The following is a 19898-nucleotide window of genomic DNA, read 5'->3' as shown; positions in this document are numbered from 1 at the left end:
CTGTGCCCCCCACACCCTCCCTAACTATATATACTAACTCCATGATCGCACTACAGTGGGAAAAAGGGCATATACCTTTTACTTGCCTTACAGTACTCTACACAGTGCCATATATATACTAACTGCAGTTCAGTGAAATGAGATTCAGTGAAATGAGTTTTCATTAATTTGAGTTTTTAGCAAACTGGTCGGGGTGAAATGAAATTCAATGAAATGAGATTCAACAAAACAAAGTAGACCCATCAAATCTACGTATATATAAATATGTGTGTGGTTGGGCAAAGGCAGAGAATGGCACCACTAGAAGTCTCTCATATAATTAAAGGACAATGGGGCATTACGACACAAAGTGTAGTTGCTAACTAGCTTCATCATACAGCCCTGGGTCTGACTACTTCAGTCTCAGCACTGCTAGGCAACACCTGAAAAGAAGCATTTGTGACTAGTAGTGAGTCTTATGCAAGCAAATAAATAAAAACCACAAACCGAAATTAAAAAAGAAAAAAAAAAAGACAATTCCCCCAGCCAAATGGTGTTAAAAATGGCACATCACTTCATGGGTTTTCCACTCCCACTATCTCTCACCAGCCTCTTCATACTGTCATCTTCTTTAACATGGTTACAAATACATACTGGTGATGCTGACAGTAAATGGCACTGATAATTGCAGTTTTCAATGTGATATAAAGTTCAGAGGTAATAACAGAGTTGGAGGTGAGTATAGTCTTTTCTTCTGGCCTAGAATGTAAGCACCTTCAGGTAATGACTGCTAGGATAGGATACATTGTAAGCAATTAGGAAAAGAAATATAACCAAGAGTTATGGATGCAGCCATAGGCTACGAGAGGTTTTACTCCCAAAAATGCCGATGATATGATTTTTTTTAAACTATCTGACGGATTCCATTTGAAATAATTCCACTTTCTGGTTCATATCCCAGAAATCCTCTCAAAGTACATTTTTTGTAATAAAAAGGACTTGCAGTACAAGTTAAGCCACCTTCTTCACAAAAAGAAAGCATATCAAAGAAGAAATTATCAGTGTTACATAAACGTTCAGACATTTGGGTTTGGTTTTCTACCATGCTTTCTAAATTCAGAGATCTTTTTAGATGAGGACTTCAAACTGCCACCTTCTGCTTACACGCTAACTGCTGTCAGCAGTTTCCTTTTTATCCATAAAATATTCATAATTTTCACAGTTTATTAAATGCATAGCAATTGAAAATGCAAATGACTTAACTGCATCTTGTGAAAAAAAATGTATGATATGCTTGCCTCCACTGGAGTTAACCTAACATTGAATGTCTTATTTACCAAAAAAAAAAAAAAAAAAAAAAGTTGTCATGTTCATACTCACAATGAGACAAGAACTACAGGATAAACTTTCCATTACTACATAAAGCTAAATATTCACATTGAAAATGACTATACGAAACGCAGACTTTGTCATTTTTTTATAAATATTTCAAAAATAATGAAAGTTCAAAAAACTGCAATGGATCATTTGAAAAGGCAACAGCAACAGATAAAACCACCATGGATACTTTATATCTATAAGGTATGGTTTTCAAAATATCTTGGCATTGGTATAAGGATATTAACAAAAAATGTATGCCATTTCCATGGTTTCATTACTATTTTGAAGCATAAATGGCTTATAAAACAAAAAAAGTAACTCATGAATATTTTTATAAGTAAGGGAGGCAGCATACACATTTTATGAAATTTGGAGAGCTGACTGGTGATTTTATTTTTGCAGAAGAATGAGTCAAAATTACACTATATATATCTAGTAGTGTCTTTAAAGAAATTGCTTTGTGGAGAACAACTTGCGATTTACACTTTCAACTTTCAGGAAACACTGAAGTTTGTTTGCTGTACGGTTACTGTGCAATAATTTTGTCTGCAAAAGCTGCATCATCAATAATATGTAGGAACCTATGGGTGCAACTTTACGACCTCTCCAGTGGACAAGAAAAGTTAATAGTTTGTCATACATCTAGAAAACATACAGTTCTAGTGATAATACATCAAGTTGGTTTCTACAAAATAGTGGCATTCATTTGATACACTGTTTTTAGAAAATCATTCCAACACAAAATTTAAAGTGAAATGTGCTTTGTACCTTGGTACCCAAGTGACTTGTCAGCCTCCGAGGAACAGAATAAGCACTGCTGCAGTTCATACCGCTTGCTAACTCCTGGTCCAGTCGAGTACTTGAACCCTGCTGCAGAAAGAATACTAGTTAAATTTTCTAGATCATTACCTAAAGTTTACTAGAGTGATAATACTCTGGGTTCAGACCTTTCTTTGAAACCAACACTATTTCAAATTAAAATGGGAAAAAAAAGTAAAATGTATATATTTTTTTATTTCTAATATTCTTAAAAATCATTTGGAAGGGGTATAAATTAAAAAGAGCTGCTTCAATAATGGAGAAAAACCTTTCTGACTTTTTCCTCACATTTCTACAAAATCAAACAAATTCATATACGATTAAGAATAATACTTAGTACAATAATTACCAGGAAATTATACTTTTTGAGGTGTGTACAAAGTCATTACTTGCTGTCAAACCTTGCTATACTGGGAAAAGGACTGTTATTTGCCAGACTTAGCTATACAAAAGAAAAAAATTGCTGTACAAGGCAACACTTAAAATGATGCCCGCTGAAGTATAACTCGGCAATATCAAAATATGCACATACCACTACAAATACTCAGTCTTTTAAAACTCAATAATAAAGGACCCAGAAATAAACAAGAGGTGTGTATCAAAAATTTTGTCCTTAGATCAGCATCAGACACCTCCCTAAAACTTTTCTCCCAGGTGGCTGAAGACAGCCATCTATAACTCGTTTAAATGCATCTAGCAGTTAATAAGTCTGAAGGCCAGGGGAGCAGACAAATGAACCTTCTTCTCAAGTCTTTTCAAAGCCCTTTCCGTGTCACTGGGAAATGTGTTACTGGCAGAAACTACATTGGACCTTTTTTTTTCTGGATTCATGGATGCTACTTTGCTGAATATGCCACTGGATTCCTATATTTTATCAGTATTTTGTACCTTATACAACAAGGTGGCTGACAGGCCCCTGAGAGGTCTGCCAAGAAGGCCTTTGTCAATGCTTCTAGAATAAGAGGAAAGGCCACAAAATTTTGGTTCATCCAATCCCAATAAATGAAAATATCTCTTTATGGCCATTATTTGAAGAAATCATTCATCCTGGTAAGGATATACAAAAACAGATCTCTTCAGAAAAAGTTAGAGGAGATAATGTTCTCAAGTGTCAGAATCTTATGCAAGAGGGAAAGACATCTGAAAAAAAATTATAGATATACATTGACCAGGGTGGGGCACTGATCTCAACAGATGTTTTTCAGCCCAGGAACACTATCTGGTTAAGTGACTTGCTCAGAGTTACATAGTTAGGTAATGGAGTCTGAGGGAATCAAACCCTACACCACTGAACCACAGGAAACAACTCTTAACCAACTGCCATACAGATAAAGTTCCTCTCTCCTTCACTTTCTTGACAGTCACATACCTATGTAAGTGCGTGTTCCTCTTCCTTTTGGAGTTGGGGGACTTATGACACTGAAGGTTCAGTGAACAGTTTCTGGGCATGTACAGTCATTAGTACACCTGGGACCAGGCTGAACTTCGGGGAAAACCTGGGGAGATGTGAAAAACCCACTAGGTCCCTGCTCAGAGGGCATGTGCTGGGAATCAGAGGAGAGTGAACAAGTCTACTTTTCTGGCCCTTTTTCACTGCGGCATCTTCCTTGTAAATCCTAGGCTTTGTGTGAAAAGGCTATGTTTCCCCACTAAACCCTTTCATCATCTGCTTAACTAAAATGGTAGAGGATCTGGTTTTCCACCTCAGAAATAATCATGTGGGCCTTCTTCACATGTACACCAGGTTATACATCTATGGAAGACTCCAGAAAGGTGATGTTTAAAAAAGGAAAGGGTCCTGAGCTTAGAGGTAGACATACACAGTCACCTAGCAACTGCATTCCAGTACCAAGTACCACAACAGTGATCTAAATAAGTAACATACACAATATGCACTCAACCTCAACAGCAGCATGCAGCTGAAAATTGTCTCCATGATCTTCCAGTTGTTGAATTTCCAACTCTCCAAATAAAAGCCAGTAAACTACAAATGCCATTCATTGACCAAATATGTGCAGCTATGCTGAGCCTACTGCTTTTTCCATGCCATACTATCAACAATATCACAACTGCTACCAGTGTTACTTACTAATGAAATCAACTGCTGATTTGTTGAAGGAATGACTATTCTTCCAAGCGAATTAACCAAGGGAAAGGACCAATACTTCAGAAAAGCATGCCAGCAGTTCATAGGTAAATACTAGGTTAATGAACACCAGGGTCATCAAAAGCCTAGCTGCGTAACTTAACCCAATCATGTCCCCATATAACATGATCGTCTACTTGGAGGGGTATGTTAGGAGGTTGCTAAAGGTTTAGTGGAGAGTACGTTTGTTAGGGAATATTTACTGTCAGCCTCTATCAGGGACATAATGGTCAGACGGGTGAATTTTTTAATTTCCCATCAAATGGTCAAGCTTACATTTTATTTATGTATTTATTTATCTTTTGTTGACTGGGTTAGTCCACTGGGCCAAGGGCCCAGTTTCAGTGGCGACCCGAGGAGAAAAGCTCCAGAAACGCATACTAAAAAGTACAAGATAAAACATGCAATTTTAAAAATACAATATAAAAACATACATATAAAGTACATAGTACATGATAAAAAGTGAACTATGAGTAAATAAAATACATGATAATAAGAAAAACTGGCTGATGAAAACAATGAAAAGAGACCGGCTACATGAAATACACGATAGGGCCGACAGCCTAGTACCTACCTATGAACCTATACAAAGCTCCTCATTAGCACTCTTCAAGAAAAATCTTGATGATTGGATGGGAAATAGGAATTTCACCCCAGGGATCGCCTCTGTGGCTCTGCTCGACAGTGGCACAGGAAAATAATTTTCTTGGGTGTCAAAAGCACGGTACCTTTTTGGCTGGGCTTCTATAGGCCCCAGGGCCGATAGCCTAGTACCTACCTATGAACCTATAATGGAGAAGGAAGTGAATTAAAATGCAGCTGTACTAACAATGACAGTTTGATTACAAGTCAAAAACAGATGTCTGTATGAAAATAAAAAAAAATGTAATGGGCTTTGCTTCGTATGGATGGGGAGCCTTCTCCAAAGTGTGAGGATCTTTTAACACACATCTCTCTCCAACATATTTTATTTATGTTGCAAACAAAGTTTAAATCCTTGTATCTAGTACTTCTGGTGCTATTCATTTTGCGGATTTCCAAAAGGTCCATAAAGGCTGGATCTGAGGATACCTTATATGCCAGGTATAGATCAAATGTCAGCAACCAGTAAGAAACTGAACACAGAGATCAGGCGTTAAGGCTATATGTACAAGGCAATGTGTTAATATCATGGATTCTCTTGGTAAGGAACCTCTGTGGGAGTTCCAGCTTCTGCATATGTCTGGTCAGGTACATGTCAAATGGGGCAATGTACTCTATGATGGGTCTGATAAGGGCTGAGTAAAGTGATGCTATAACTTTCTTGGACCTGGATGCCATACTCTTACTTATATACTGGGCAACATAAAATGATTTTCTTACTACCTTGGCTACATGCTGGTCAAAGGCCAGATTACTGGCGATATATGTTTCTGGATCCTTAACTACTGGGTCAACTCATAGGGGTGTCTTATCAATGTAGTAATTAACCTAGGTGAACTTTTTCCCAAAAACCACTGTAATGCACTTCTTGGCATTCAGTTTTAATTTGTGGCTTTGCCACCAGTCATTTGTCTGTGTTAGACCCTCTTGCAGGATTGCTGCTGTCATGGGGGAATCTATGACAGCTCACATTTTGTAGTTGTCTGCAAACTTGGTGAGCCAGAAGCCCTTGATCTCCAAGAAGAAGATTCCAAACAGGAGCAGGCCCAGCACCAAGCCCTGATATAGTCTGCTGGTGACAAGGCTGTTGGTGGACATGGCCTCACCAGTACTGACTTCTTGGATTCTACCTTTGAACCAGCTGGCAATCCATTAAGTTACATAGGGATTTATGCCTAATGTGGTGAGTTTGTCAACAATACCAGAGTGGAGTATTGTACTGAATACCTTGGCCAACTCTAGGTAGGTGGTATGCAGAGTTCTCCCTACATCCACTGTCTTCGTGACCCTCTCAAAGAAGTCTACCAAGTTAAGTAGGCATAGCCTTCCTCTGACAAAATCAAACTGGTATGGGTCCAATGTCTGTAGGTTGTCATTGTCTTTATTCATCACTTCCATGACAAATTTATTCCATGGCTTTGCATATTAGACTAGTTAGACTAATGGGTCTGTAGTTTCTGGGGTCAGTTGATGGTCTACTCATGTGAAGAGGGACAATCATTGCAGCCCTCCATCCATGTGGCCTGTTTTGAGGCTGTAGTTGAAAAGTGACTTAAGTTGTCCTGGCAGGTCATGCTTCAAGCTATTTGGAAGCAAACTGGGACACTGTCTGGGTCCATTGAGGCTGTGCTTTTGGCCTTATTGAGCATGTCCATGATCTACTCCCTGCTAATAAGTTTGGGGGGGGTCAAGCTAGTAGGGATTTCATGGGGGAAGCCAGGGAAGAGTGAGGGTTTGTTAGAGCTGAATTTGTTAGCCAGCGTGTCACTTTGCTTGATGAAGGTGGTACCACTTAAAAACAGCTGAACACACTGCTGCGCGTTCCTTTTAAGGGTTCACACACAGCTGTAGAAGGTCTTGTGGTTGTCTTTAGTCTGAGAGGCTACCTTGACCTCACAATTGGCCTTGTTTGTGGTTGTCTTTAGCCTGAGAGGCTACCTTGACCTCACAATTGACCTTGTTGCATTTAATTAGTCCTCTTATTTTCCTGTTTAGTTTGATTAGTGAGCTCTGGCCATTATGAGAGTTGCTGTTTCTAATTTTGGGCATGACTTTTTTTCTTTTGTTGTATACCCTGTTAAGGTTAGGATTCCACCAGTGTGGTTTGTTTTTGTTTTTTGTTCTGGGATTAGTTCTGTTACGTACAGCAGCTTTTATGCAGCCATTTACATGGTTGTACAGGGTTTATGTGAACAAATTCCACATAAGTTGCCGTGGACTTGGGGTTCAGAGAGGCACTGAATTTTGACAAGCTGTCAGTTAATAAGAAGTTATGTTCCTACCATAACGTTCCATGTTAGTTGTCTTCTCTCGCCTTCTTTCTTGCTTGATGGGTTCGGAGCCGATCCTCGGCTCCATCGCACTGCTTTAGCTCGAGAACTCCTTTTACCAGCTCGAGGCAGCCCCATATCCCATGATGCAAGGCGGTAAGTACCCAGATCTCGTTTGTTGACAAAGGGCAATAACACCAAGCATAAAATACTTCCCAAAGGAAGAAGAAACTTACAGATGGAAAAAGGACCAGGTCTGAATGGTCTTTAGCATAATAGTTTCTTATACAAGGTCTGTCCAGGCCAGGGGGAAGGAGGGAGGGTCGCAAGAAAGAAGGCGAGAGAAGACATGGAACGTTATGGTAGGAACATAACTTCTTAATGTTAAGTTGTCAATCTCGCCTTCATTCTTGCTTGATGGGACCGCGTCCCTAGCACCTCTATCCTGGGTGGCTCAATGGAACAAACTCTTGAGGACTGTAGAGCCAAAACTGGCTCTGTCTCTGGAGGCCAAGTCCAATTTGTAATGGGAAACAAAAGTGTGAGGAGTGGCCCAAGTGGCCGCTGCACAAATAGTGTCCAAAGGAAGTCTAGCTTGAAAAGCTGTAGAAGTAGCTAAACTCCTAGTTGAATGTGCTTTAGGTTTTGAGCACAGCTGTTTTCCCCTGATCGTATAAATTTCAGTGATGACGAAGAAAGCCATCTGGACAAAGTCACTTTAGAAACAGGAAGGCCTTTTTATTATCCGCATAGGAAACAAAAAGTTGATCAGATTTTCTAAATTTTTTGTTCTGTCCAAATAATATCTAAGTTGACGGTGGACGTCAAGATAATGTAGCTTTTGTTCAGCTCTATCTGGATAGTTAGGAAAAATACAGGAGATCAATGGATTGATTCAGATTGTTCTTTGAAGCGACCTTAGGTAAAAAGGATGGATTAGTTCTCAAAGATACTCTGTCTTTGTGAAAAATCAAATAGGGGGGTCGAACCGAAGAGCATGAAGTTCAGACACCCTCCTGGCAGATGTAATAGCCACTAGGAATAAAGTTTTCCAAGAAAGATATTTCAGGGAACAAGAAACAGCTGGCTCGAAGGGGAAGAATCAAGGATGTCAGCACTAAATTTAGATCCCACTGAGGAGGAGGATTCCTGATTGGAGGCTTTAGTAGGAAAATTCCTTTCAAGAAGGCCCTGCAGAGCCTATGGGACATAATATTATGATCTGCTATCCCGACATGAAAATTAGAAATAGCAGCCAATTGAACTCTGACTGTGGAAGAAGAGGAGCCTGCATGAAAAATCTCTGCTAAGAAGTCCAGAACTGCCTGAACAGGGGCAGTAAAAGGATCAATATTTTGGGCCTTAGCCCAATAAGAGAAACATTTCCATTTGCTTGTGTAAATCCTCCTGGTAGAGGATTTTAGTGAAGCTACTATGATGTCTCTAACTGGGTTAGAGATCAAAGGAAGCCTGGCTAAGGAAGGAAGTGGAGCAACCATGCTGTGAGGTTGAGAGAAGGGATTGACCGGTGCAGCTGACCGGATTGGTGAATCAGTAGATCTGGCACTGGGTCCAGATGCCACGGCTGCACCAAAAGGTGATGATGGAGGAACGGGAACCAAACTTGTCGAGGCCAGTAAGGGGCAATGAGAATCAATTTGGCTCTCAAAGCGGTAGCTTTCTGGATCACCTGAGGGATCAGAGGAAATGGAGGAAGGCATAAAGAAGTCCCTGGGGCCAATCCTGGGTCAGAGCGTCTCTGGGGGATGGCCTGATAGAGGAAGAGGCTGAAGAAGTCTGGACATTTGCTGTACTGGGGAGTAGCAAGAAGATCGCAACATGGACGACCCCATTCCAGAAAAATCTCTTCCACTATAGATTGCTTGAGAGACCACTCGTGAGGCATGAGGATAGCTCTGCTCAATCTGTCCGCTATAATGTTGGTTTTCCCAGGGATATGCGTTGCTACCAGAAACCGATGAGAGGAGATCGCCCATTGCCAAAGTCTGAGCGCTTCTCGACACAAGGGGTAGGACTTGGTTCCGCCCTGTTTGTTGATATACCAAACTACAGACATGTTGTCTGTGTGGACTGCAATTGTCCCTACGGGAAGAAAGTCGTTGAGGGCTTGCAACGTTAAAAGCACTGCTCTCATCTCCAGGACATTTATGTGCAGATGGTACTCGAACGGTTGCCACGTCCCATGAACCATCCTGCCCTGATAATGACCCCCCCACCCGATCAGGGAGGCATCTGTGGTGACAGTGGCTATCCGGGACGGAGGTACAAAGCACCTGCCTTGGTGAACCTGAGGCGATGTGATCCACCAAGCAAGATGTTCTTTGCATGTTTGTGTCACCAGAATCTGGTGACGCATTGGAAGTTGCTGGTATGACCACTGTGTGAACAGCATCCACTGAAGAAGGCGCATGTAGAATCGAGCCAGGGAAGAAGTGTAATGGCGCAGCCATGAGACCTAATAACTTCAGAACCATTCTGGCCTGTATTTTCTTGCTGGCCAGAATGATCCTGACATGAGTCTGAATGTCTGAAACTCTTTGTTCTGTAAGGGTAGCTGACATCCGAACAGTGTTTAAGTTTGCCTATGAAGGTAATAGACTGGCAGGGCGATAAGGATGACTTTTGAAGTTGATTGAGATGCCCAAATGAGAACAAAGGTCTATTGTGTAATCCCTGGCTTGTATAAGCTGATGCCTGGTGGTGGCTGACAGGAGCCAGTCGTCGAGATACGGAAACACCTGGAATCCTTGGCGTCTCAGGTGAGCCGTGACCACTGCCATGCATTTGGTGAACACTCTGGGGGCTGTAGTGAGACCAAAGGGCAGGGCTCTGAACTGGAAATGACTGGACCCTAGCCGAAAGCGGAGAAATCTCCTGGAGCGTCTGTGAATTTTGATGTGATAGTACGCATCCTGAAGATCTATTGAGCACATCCAGTTGTCCTTCTGTAAGAAGGGCAGAATTGACTGAAGAGTGACCATTCGGAATCTTGTCTTCTTGACAGACTTGTTGAGTCTGCTGAGATCCAATATTGGTCTCCAGTCTCCCGTCTTTTGGGGACCAAAAGAACCTTGAGTAGATTCCGGCTCTGAATGGTCTATTGTAACTGGCTGAATGGCTCTTTTTTGCAGTAGTTTTGCGATTTCTAACTCTGCAATGTCCCTTAGACCGGGTGGTACATCTGGAAGGGAATTTGAGGGGAAAGGACTTTCCTCGAAAGGAATTATGTAACCCTTGGATATGATCGACTGTACCCATCTGTCTTGAGTGAGGGAATGCCAGGCTTCTGGGTACAGTGATAATCTTCCCCGACTGCCTCCAAGGAGGGACAGCCGGGCAACACCTCAGGGATGCTGAAAGGGCTTGTCAGAGAGAGGCTCCCTGTTTCCCTGGTTCTTGGACCCCCTCTGCCTCTAGAGCGTCTGTTATTGTTACCCCCTCTGCCTCTAGGGGTAAACTGACCACGTGAATCCGGCGTGACTCCTTGGGATTTATGGAACCACATCTTCCCACCCTTCTGTCCTTTGGGATAAGGCCTAGAAGGGGTGGAAAAACGGACTCCAACAGCAGAAAGAGTCTTGCCATCCTGCTCGCACCTGGTCAAGGTTTCCTTCACCTGAGGGCCAAACAAAGCTGACCCATCAAAGGGAGAATTTGTGAAGGACGCCTTAAAGGGATCCATAAAATCACATAGCCGCATCCAGGCTTGGCGTCTAAGAGCCACACCTGTGCCTGCGGCTCTACTCGCTCCATCCGCAGCATAAGATATTAGCCGCATGGAGGAGTTTGCAATGGAATTGAGGGTTCCTAGCTGAGAAGCAATTTTTACTTGAGCCCCTGCAGCTGTAGGATCCTGAACTACTTCTCCCAGCTCCTTCAGGATATCCCTTTGGAGTCTGGTGAAGTGACATAGGTAATTCAGCGAACGCATAGCAAAGGTCGCTGAGGAAAACATCCGCTTACCGTACCTATCCATGGTCCTAGAGTCCTTATTAGGAGGATGGACGGGCACGGAAGGATCTGCAAGTTCCTTTTTGGTGGCCGCAGCCACCACCATGGCATCAGCGGGGACACCTTTAGTAAGGAATTGTTTGTCGCTCGGGGCAGTGATAAATTTTGAAGGCCTCCTAGGGACTGGCTCTACAGAGTCAGGAGCTGCCCACGCCTTTCGTGCAATCACCTGCATAAGGGGGTCGAAAGGCGGAGATACCCAGGAGGTGGAGGGCCGAGATCCAAACGCCTCTAGGTATACTGACTCATCCTCAGAGGGATTGTTGGTGGGCCAGTTTCCCCTCTGTTTCAGAAGTTCTAGGATGTCTGAGAAGGAGACATCCTCAGAGGGGGATCTAGGGGATCCCTCTGACTCATCAAAGTCAGTATCCGAAGTGACAGACTCGGGGGAGTCTACATGCTTCCTCTTACAAGTCCTCTTCCTAGGAGGATCTCCCGAAACATCAGGAGAATCCTCGGAAGAGGGGAAATTCCCAATGGGGAAACCTGAGGCGGAGGATCTCTGGGTCCTGTAGCAAGAGAAGTGGCAGAGATGTCAACAGGTACTATAGAGGGAGGAGCTACGGGAACAGACTGCTGACTGATACCAGTGGCCAGTACACTCTTCATCACCTCGAATGCTCCCCTCCCAGGCAGGTCCGAGAGAACCCGCTCCGAAGAGCTAGGAACTCCAGGGACCACCGAAAGGGAAGTCTCCGAGGCAGATGTCGGAGCCGAGCTCACCAAGGCCGAGGCTCCAAGGGGAAGAGCGGGCTCGGACAAGGGTCCGATGCCACTCACCCCCTCGGAGGAAACCATGGAAGCCCGACCACCGAATCCCTCTAAGAAAGGTCTCGAAGAGGAGATAAGAGTAGAGGCTGAAGGAACAGAAGGGGGTATCCGTCCTCCAGCCGTAGCAGTAACCACTCCCGAAGACTCCAACTCCAAGCTCTGGGGTAGAGTTGAAGGAGGAACTGTAACGGGGTGTGGACCAACAGTCATCTGTTGAGACGGACTGTGTAACATTTGGGCCAGTACCTGTGACTTGAGTAATCTACTGACCACTCTCTCTAGGTCATGATCTGACAACCTGGATGACCTTGAAGATCGGCTCCGATGGCTCCGTTCCGATAGAAGAGGTGAAGCCGGGCGAAAGTATCGGCTCCAAGGAGGAAGACCGGGACCTCTTCCTGGAAAGACCCATCGGACCCGATACCATAGATCCTGTCGGAGCCGACCTCGGAGCCGACAGGAGCTCGATGTATTGGCTCCAGCCGAGCCGATACAGCCACCAAAGTAACGGTGTCGGAGCCGATCGGGCCGACACCGATGCCTGTGCCACATGGGTGTCGGAGCCGATCGGAGCCGACATCGGCGGTTAATACAGATTCGGCACCGATAGCCATCGGTGCCGAAGGCTTTGTCAGCTAGAATCGGCTCCAGCCGGAGCCGATCTCGACTCAATGCGAGTCGGGCCGAGGCCACAGGCTTAGATACAGAAGCCTGGGCCTTGGAAGGTTTTACTGATTTTGGTGGAGCCGACTTAGCCGGAGAGCCCTCCGGCAAGAAGGCCCCTAAGAATCAGTTTATTTAAATCTCTCCTGCAGGACTCTCTGGCTGAAGGAGTGACAAATAGCACAGGAGTCCTGCAGGTGAAGAGGGCCCAGACAATACAGGCAAGAAGTGTGACCGTCTGTCAGAGACATCTTCTGACAGCACGAGTCACACTTCTTAAAACCTGAGACCCTCTCCTTTGACATGGTGCCGAAAAAACACACACACACACACCAGTCAAAATTAAGTTAAATAAAATACCAAAGGGTATTCTATAAACCAACACACACACCCTAACAGGGGGGGGATGGGATAGGGTAAAGATTGACTAACAAAAAATTAAAGGAGACAGGGAATTTCTGTCAGAAAAGGTACAATTAAACTTAAAAACTATCAATAAAAGGTTTTTGACTAAAAAGGGGCTTAAATATCACAAAAGTGAACAACTTACCAGGAGCTGGTAAAAAGAAGACCTCCTAAGCGAAGCGGCAAACGAGATCTGGGTACTTACCGCCTTGCATCATGGGATATGGGGCTGCCTCGAGCTGGTAAAAGGAGTTCTCGAGCTAAAGCAAGTGCCGAGTCGGAGCCGAGGATCGGCTCCGAACCCATCAAGCAAGAATGAAGGCGAGATTGACAACTTAACATTATGTAGTTTACTTTAGAATAGCTCCTGTTACAGGTTTTGCTTGGTTTTCCATGTTGATTTTTATTTCAAAGGAGACATCTTTGTGATCCGATTTCACCAGTGAGAATGTGACATAGGGGAGAGGTGCAGTGCTCTTCCATATTGGTGAATATCTGGTCCAGTATGTTTGAACGTCTGGTTGGACTGTGCACTATCTGGTCAGAGGTATTTGCTTAATAAAGTCTGGGAAACATTGTGCCTTAAAGTTGGAGGCAGTGTATGCTTCCCAAGTCCACAGAGGGGTAGCTGAAATCTCCCATGAACATGGTAGTTGGCCCAAATGGCCTATGAAATGTAAAGTAAGATCCAAATTAAGTGAAAGTAAATAATATTCTGATCAATGTGGCTTCATTCTTGTACATGCTACTTAGTCCAGTATAACTTCAATATATGTCCAAATCAGATGAAAACAAATAATAAATACAGCCAATAAATTTGTATATAATGTTGCTCCAGTATACTTTCACAAGTATCATACAGTAGATACACAGCACAATATGATCACCACAAACTGAAAAAAAAAACAAAAGCCTAGAAGAGTTTTTGTGCGTCATCCCCTTAACAGCTGCTAGTTCAGCAAATGATACTTTAAAGCCTAAAATATCATTAATCCTATCATTCTTTCCTAGGATCCAGGGAGTAATTAATAGATGTATTCCATGCCAATAATCACAGACTATTACAAGTTTCACTTCACTTTCAGTTTCCTTTTATTTGGCTGCTTGTTCATGCTACTTCCTCCCTTTCACTCAGTTAGAGCTCTGAAACTTACTACCATTCACTGGTACACAATGACTTGCTTTGTCTTTCAGGTGTCCATGTGGTTCTGCCTAGCCCACAGCTCTAACTCAATTCTACTCCTCTTCCTTGTGTCACATTTCACTGTAGGAAAATTCCACAATACGGCTAGCAGTAGGTCTTCTACACTAACTACCAGCTCAAAAACCACTCCTGAGATGTGAATATTGAGTGGATAATATTCTAACAATCACATATGGAAAAGCATAAAGCTACTACACTAAAAGATTCCGCATCAGTTCTTCATAGAAAAGCTGGCAGTTGCAGTAGCAGCTGCAAGATCAACATCAAGAATATCCCAACCCAGTATCATATTGTTCTGAGGAAGTCCTAATAGTGTTTGGATAAAAGCGCTTAACCTGTTTGTGAAATTCAGTCGCTGTAGCCAGTGGTGTTTTTTTTTTGTGGATACTATTGGACTCTTGGTTACTGTGTTAAGTGCATACTTACCCTATTACAAAATTCGGTAGTTTGATCGTTCGGTAAATTAACAGTTCGGTGTTGTTGTCTCAGTAAAGTTGTCTTCGGGTAAGTGATCTTTTGATTATTAGAAGTAGACCCATTATATATATATATATATATATATATACTATATATATATATATATATATCTACACACACACACACACACACACACACACACACACACACACACACACACACACACACACACACACACACAAACACACACACACGTCTGCAGCTAGTGAAACATTTTTTTTTTTGGCTTGACTTCATAGGTAGGTACTAGGCTATCTGCCCGAAGGCATTTATAAGCCTAGCCAGAATGTGTTGGCTTTCGCCACCCCCTTAGACTAGTTCACTGTACCTCTGTCCAGCTGAGCCAATGAAGTGATCCCTGGGGGATCATTAATAAAGACATTACAAGTAGAGAGTCATTGTTTATTCAAAAGGCAGGAAGTAGGTATGAGGTATGTGCTTAAGGTAAAATGAACATAACTTCCTTGATGTCTTCATAAAGGGAGGTTTGAAACTACTTTTTGTAACACAGACTCTAATTTGGCTATATAAGCATTTGCAGAGAGACATTTTTTGCCTTTTGTTTTAAATGTTTCGGGGGGGATCACCCCAATGTAACATGACATCAGAGTTTTCATAAGCTAAGTGTTTCAGAGAACGGCTAAACTGTCCACTTTCGCTACACTAGTGGTGAACCAAAGAAGAGAAAGAAACATGTCATACCTACAAACTAATGTAGTTGAACTTTAATGGCCTAAATACTTTAACAGACGAGCATAAGTTTAGTCAGACTGACAAATCTAACACTCCACCAAAACAGCAGTGCTCAAGTAAAATCTGAATAGGCAGCAGCTGAAATGTCACTGCTTTGTCACTCCTTAAGTGTGTTGTTTGGTCAACTCCTTTAATATCACTGTCAGTGATGCCAACAACAAATTATATTTCCAATCACCAAAAATAGTGTAACATCATGTGGGAGATCTTAAATCCAGTCTGCTAAGTAACATGCAAGACTGATATAGTTCACAGGCTATGTACAACTCATCTTCTGACGTGAAATACAGTAGTTCTCTTTTCTAATATTTTTCAAGCAACTGCTTCAGTTGATTAGTTCACATACGTTTGTCAATTAAGTTAGTTTAGCACCAAGAACTCTTACTGTGTCTTGCTAAACATTCTTTTGCAGCACTTGTTAACTTTTAGTTATGTACTCACCATAACTTCAGATGTTTGGGATCCATCTCACCTACATTCTGACTGATGGGTTCGGAGCCGATCCCTCGGCTCTGACTCGGCACGCTTATGCCAAAGAGCGAAGTCTCTTATTGGCTGAGCTTACTATATCCCAGGATGCACCACTACCAGTCCCCCAGATCTAGTTTGTCCGCATACATGCACACATGCATGCACTGCTTATATAACATCGTCAGATGAAACAAGATAAAACAGTAGAACTCAAAACCGTTCAATCTCTTCTGATCTCCAAGGCCGGGGGAAGGAGGGTGGGTATTAGGAATGTGGCGAGATGGATCCCAAACATCTGAAGTTATGGTGAGTACATAACTAAAAGATGTTATGTGATCCTATCTCGCCTACATTCTGACTGATGGGACAGCGTCCCTAGCACCTGAATCCTGGGTGGCTCACTGGAAAACACTCCTGAGTACCGTGGAACCAAATGATGCTCGCCCTTTAGATGCCACATCCAATTTATAGTGGGAAATGAAAGTGTGCGGGTTGGACCAAGTAGCCGCAGCACAAATCTCAGAAATAGCGAGCTTGGAATGAAAGGCGATAGAAGTAGCCATAGCTCTGGTAGAGTGAGCTTTGATAGATGTTGTAAGTTGCTTATTTGAACAGGAATAAGCCTGAGTTATACAATCTCTAATCCATTTGGAGATAGTAGCTTTTGTGATGGTTTTATCCAATTTATTGTCTGAAAAGGACACAAACAACTGATCTGATTTACGAATTTGCTGAGTCCTGTCTAGATAGAAGCGCAATTGCCTGTGAACATCCAATTTATGGAGAGTGTACTCTGCTTCGTTGGAGAATTTTGGAAAGAAAACTGGTAGCTCTAGAGATTGTTGGAGACAGAGATTAGAACAAACCTTTGGGACAAAAGATGGGTTAGGCCTAAGTGATACTCTATCCTTGTGAAAAATCAAGTACGGTGGTTTGATAGATAGGGCTTGAAGCTCTGAAACCCTTCTTGCAGAGGTAATTGCAACTAAGAAGGCAGTTTTCCAAGACAGATATTTTAACTCACATGTAGCAGCCGGTTCGAAGGGGAAGATGTTAAGGCACGAAGCACCAAATCAAGATCCCACGGAGGCGCAGGATGAAAACTGGGGTCTTAACAGCCCGCACCTTTAATGAAAGTTTTGCATAATCTGCTGCTCATCAACGGTGGATCCATGAATTCGTGAAATTTAGAGATAGCTGCAAGTTGGACTTTAATAGTAGAGACTGAAGATCCTTGATTAAACAAGGATGTTAAAATTTCAAAACCTCTGGAATCGGGCAGTGATAGGGTCTAAGCCCTGAGTTGAGCCCAGATAGCAAACCTCTTCCACTTACTGAGGTACAATTTCTTAGTGGTGGGTTTGTGGGCCGAAGATAAAATGTGAATAACTTCCGGGTCTAAGGTGTGATTTCTGACTAAAGTCGGAAGTGGAGGAGCCAAGCTGTCAACTTCAACGTGCGAAGGGACTGGTGTTGTCGTCCCGACTGATGAATTAGCAGATCCGGGGTTAGATCCAAAACCAAGGATCGTCCACGCATGTTTCTTCAGGTAGGGGAACCATACCTGACGAGGCCAGTACGGAGCAATTAGTATCATTGTGGACCCCAATTGAGAAGCTTTCTGAATGACTTTGGGGAGAAGTGGAACCGGAGGAAAGGCATAAAGTAGCCCTGTTGGCCAAGGTTGTGCTAGAGCATCCATAGCTGCCTCCCCCTGATGTGGAGTCAAGGAGAAGAATCTTTTGCACTTTGTGTTTTGTGGTGTTGCAAACAGGTCGCAGCAGCGTCCCCATCTTCTGAAAACCTGAGCTGCTACTGTTTCGTTCAGGGACCACTCGTGAGGAGAGAGAATTGTCCTGCTTAATCTGTCTGCCAATATATTGGATTTCCTGGAATGTGGGTCGCTACCAAGAAGCGGTTGGTAGCTACAGCCCATTCCCACACCCTCATGGCCTCTCTGCAAAGGGGGTAAGATCTGGTCCCTCCTTGTTTGTTTAGATACCAGACCACCGACATGTTGTCTGTGTGGATAGCGATAATGCCTCGAGGGAGAAACTTGTGGAGGGCCTGTAGGGACAGAAGTACAGCCCTCATCTCCAATACATTGATGTGGAGAAAGGTTTCGTCCGGAAGCCAGGAACCCTGAACTAACCTGCCCAGACAATGCCCCCCCCCCACCCTGTCTGGGAGGCATCCGTCGTCAGGGTGGCCACCGGAGGGGGGATAACAAAAGGTCTTCCCTGATTCAGATTGGACGGGTGAAGCCACCAGCGGAGGTCCCGTTTGCACGTTTCTGTAATCATAATGGGGTGATTGAGGGGAAGATTCTGAAAGGACCATTGAGTCGACAATAGCCACTGAAGAATCCTCATGTGCAATCTTGCCAGAGGAACTAGGAGAACCGTGGCAGACATCGAACCTAAAAGTTGCAGGACCATCCTGGCTGGGGCTTTGGATCTTGAAAGCAGGGCTTGAACTTGACCTTGTAAAGTTTGAATCCTTTCGGTAGGAAGAAAGACGCATCAATTTTGAGTCTATCTCTGTTCCTATGAACCTTATGCGCTGAGAGGGCAGCAAGACAGACTTTGACCAATTGAATGTAATTCCCAGGGTAGCACCCAGGTGGCTTTGAGGTTGTCCATTAGTAGATGCCTGGTGGTGGCAGTCAGGAGCCAGTCGTCCAGATAGGGAAACACTTGGAATCCAAGACTCCTCAGGTGAGCAGTCACTACTGCCAAACACTTGGTGAACACCCTGGGGGCTGTGGTGAGACCAAAGGGCAGTGCACAAAATTGGAAATGACTGTCTCCCAGGCTGAAGCGCAGATACTTCCTGGACGCCCGATGTATCGGTATGTGATAATAGGCGTCCTTGAGATCTATGGAGCACATCCAAACATCCTTCTCCAACAATGGGAGAATGGATTGTAACGTGACCATTCGGAATTTGGATTTCGTGACGGATTGGTTTAGTCTGCTGAGATCCAATATTGGTCTCAGGTCCCCTGTCTTTTTTGGCACTAAAAAGGACCTTGAGTAATTTCAGATCCGATCTGGTCTGTGGGGACGGTTGGATGACTCCTTTTCTAGCAGCTTTAACGCCTCTGCGGCTGCAATTTCCCTTTGACTGGGTGGTGGGTCCGGGATTTTTTTGGATGGTGGGGGTGAGTGTGTGAAGGGAATGGTGTAACCTCCGACAATAATCCGAAGCACCCATCTGTCCTGAGTGATAGACTCCCAGGCTTTTAGGTGCTTGGCAAAACGGCACCCGACTGGCTCCGGAGCAGCACAGCCGGGCAATCCCTCATGAAGTGTGGGAGGCTGAAGAGCCACGAAAGGACTCGCGGTCTCCAGAATTGCGGGGCCCTCTGCCGCCTCTGGGACGGCATCTCCCAGAAAAATTTCCCCGTCCTCTGCCTCTGGAAGGGAATCTTCCTGCTGTTGAGGAAAAACTTACGTGATTTACGGAACCACATCTTCCCTCCTCCTTTAGCCTTGGGATAAGGCCGAAGGGAGTGGAATAACGTGCACCCACGGCAGATAAAGTTTTTCCCTCTTGCTCACAGCGGGTAAGAGTGTCTTTAACCTTAGGTCCAAACAAAGAGGACCCATCAAAGGGAGCGTCGGAAGGAAGACTTGAAGGCCTCCGCAAAATGACACAAAGCGAGCCAGGCTTGTCTCCGTAGAGCCACGCCTGTGCCTGCCGCTCTACCGCCCCTTGGCCGCATATGAAATGAGCCTCATGGACGAGTTAGAAATTGAAGTAAGGATAGCCAACTGAGAGCTAACCGACTGGGCTAGCTGCTCAGGTAGGTTACCCGAGAGGAATCTGACAGCTCCTTGACCAGATCCCTCTGTAGCCTGGTAAAATGTGCCAAATAATTCAG

At 43.8% G+C, this 19898-nt stretch overlaps 1 protein-coding gene across 7 annotated transcripts in view; it reads right to left on the bottom strand.

Annotated features, from left to right (window-relative positions):
• APC (APC regulator of WNT signaling pathway) overlaps positions 1-19898 on the bottom strand; it is a 2693590-nt gene that overhangs the window by 469370 nt on the left and 2204322 nt on the right. For 6 of the 7 annotated variants that reach the window (XM_044064201.1, XM_044064200.1, XM_044064202.1 and 3 more), the window contains one exon: positions 2128-2229. In XM_044064201.1, the coding sequence (XP_043920136.1) occupies positions 2128-2229 (102 nt within the window). The remainder of the gene's footprint in view (positions 1-2127; positions 2230-19898) is intronic. The other variant, XM_044064205.1, reaches the window with a different exon arrangement.

The sequence above is a fragment of the Protopterus annectens genome, chromosome 2.part2, assembly GCF_019279795.1.
Source record: "Protopterus annectens isolate FY-2018-M chromosome 2.part2, PAN1.0, whole genome shotgun sequence".
NCBI lineage: Eukaryota > Metazoa > Chordata > Ceratodontiformes > Protopteridae > Protopterus > Protopterus annectens.
The sequence above is the reverse complement of the archived record's forward strand: the minus strand, read 5'-3'. Positions and strand labels throughout refer to the sequence as shown.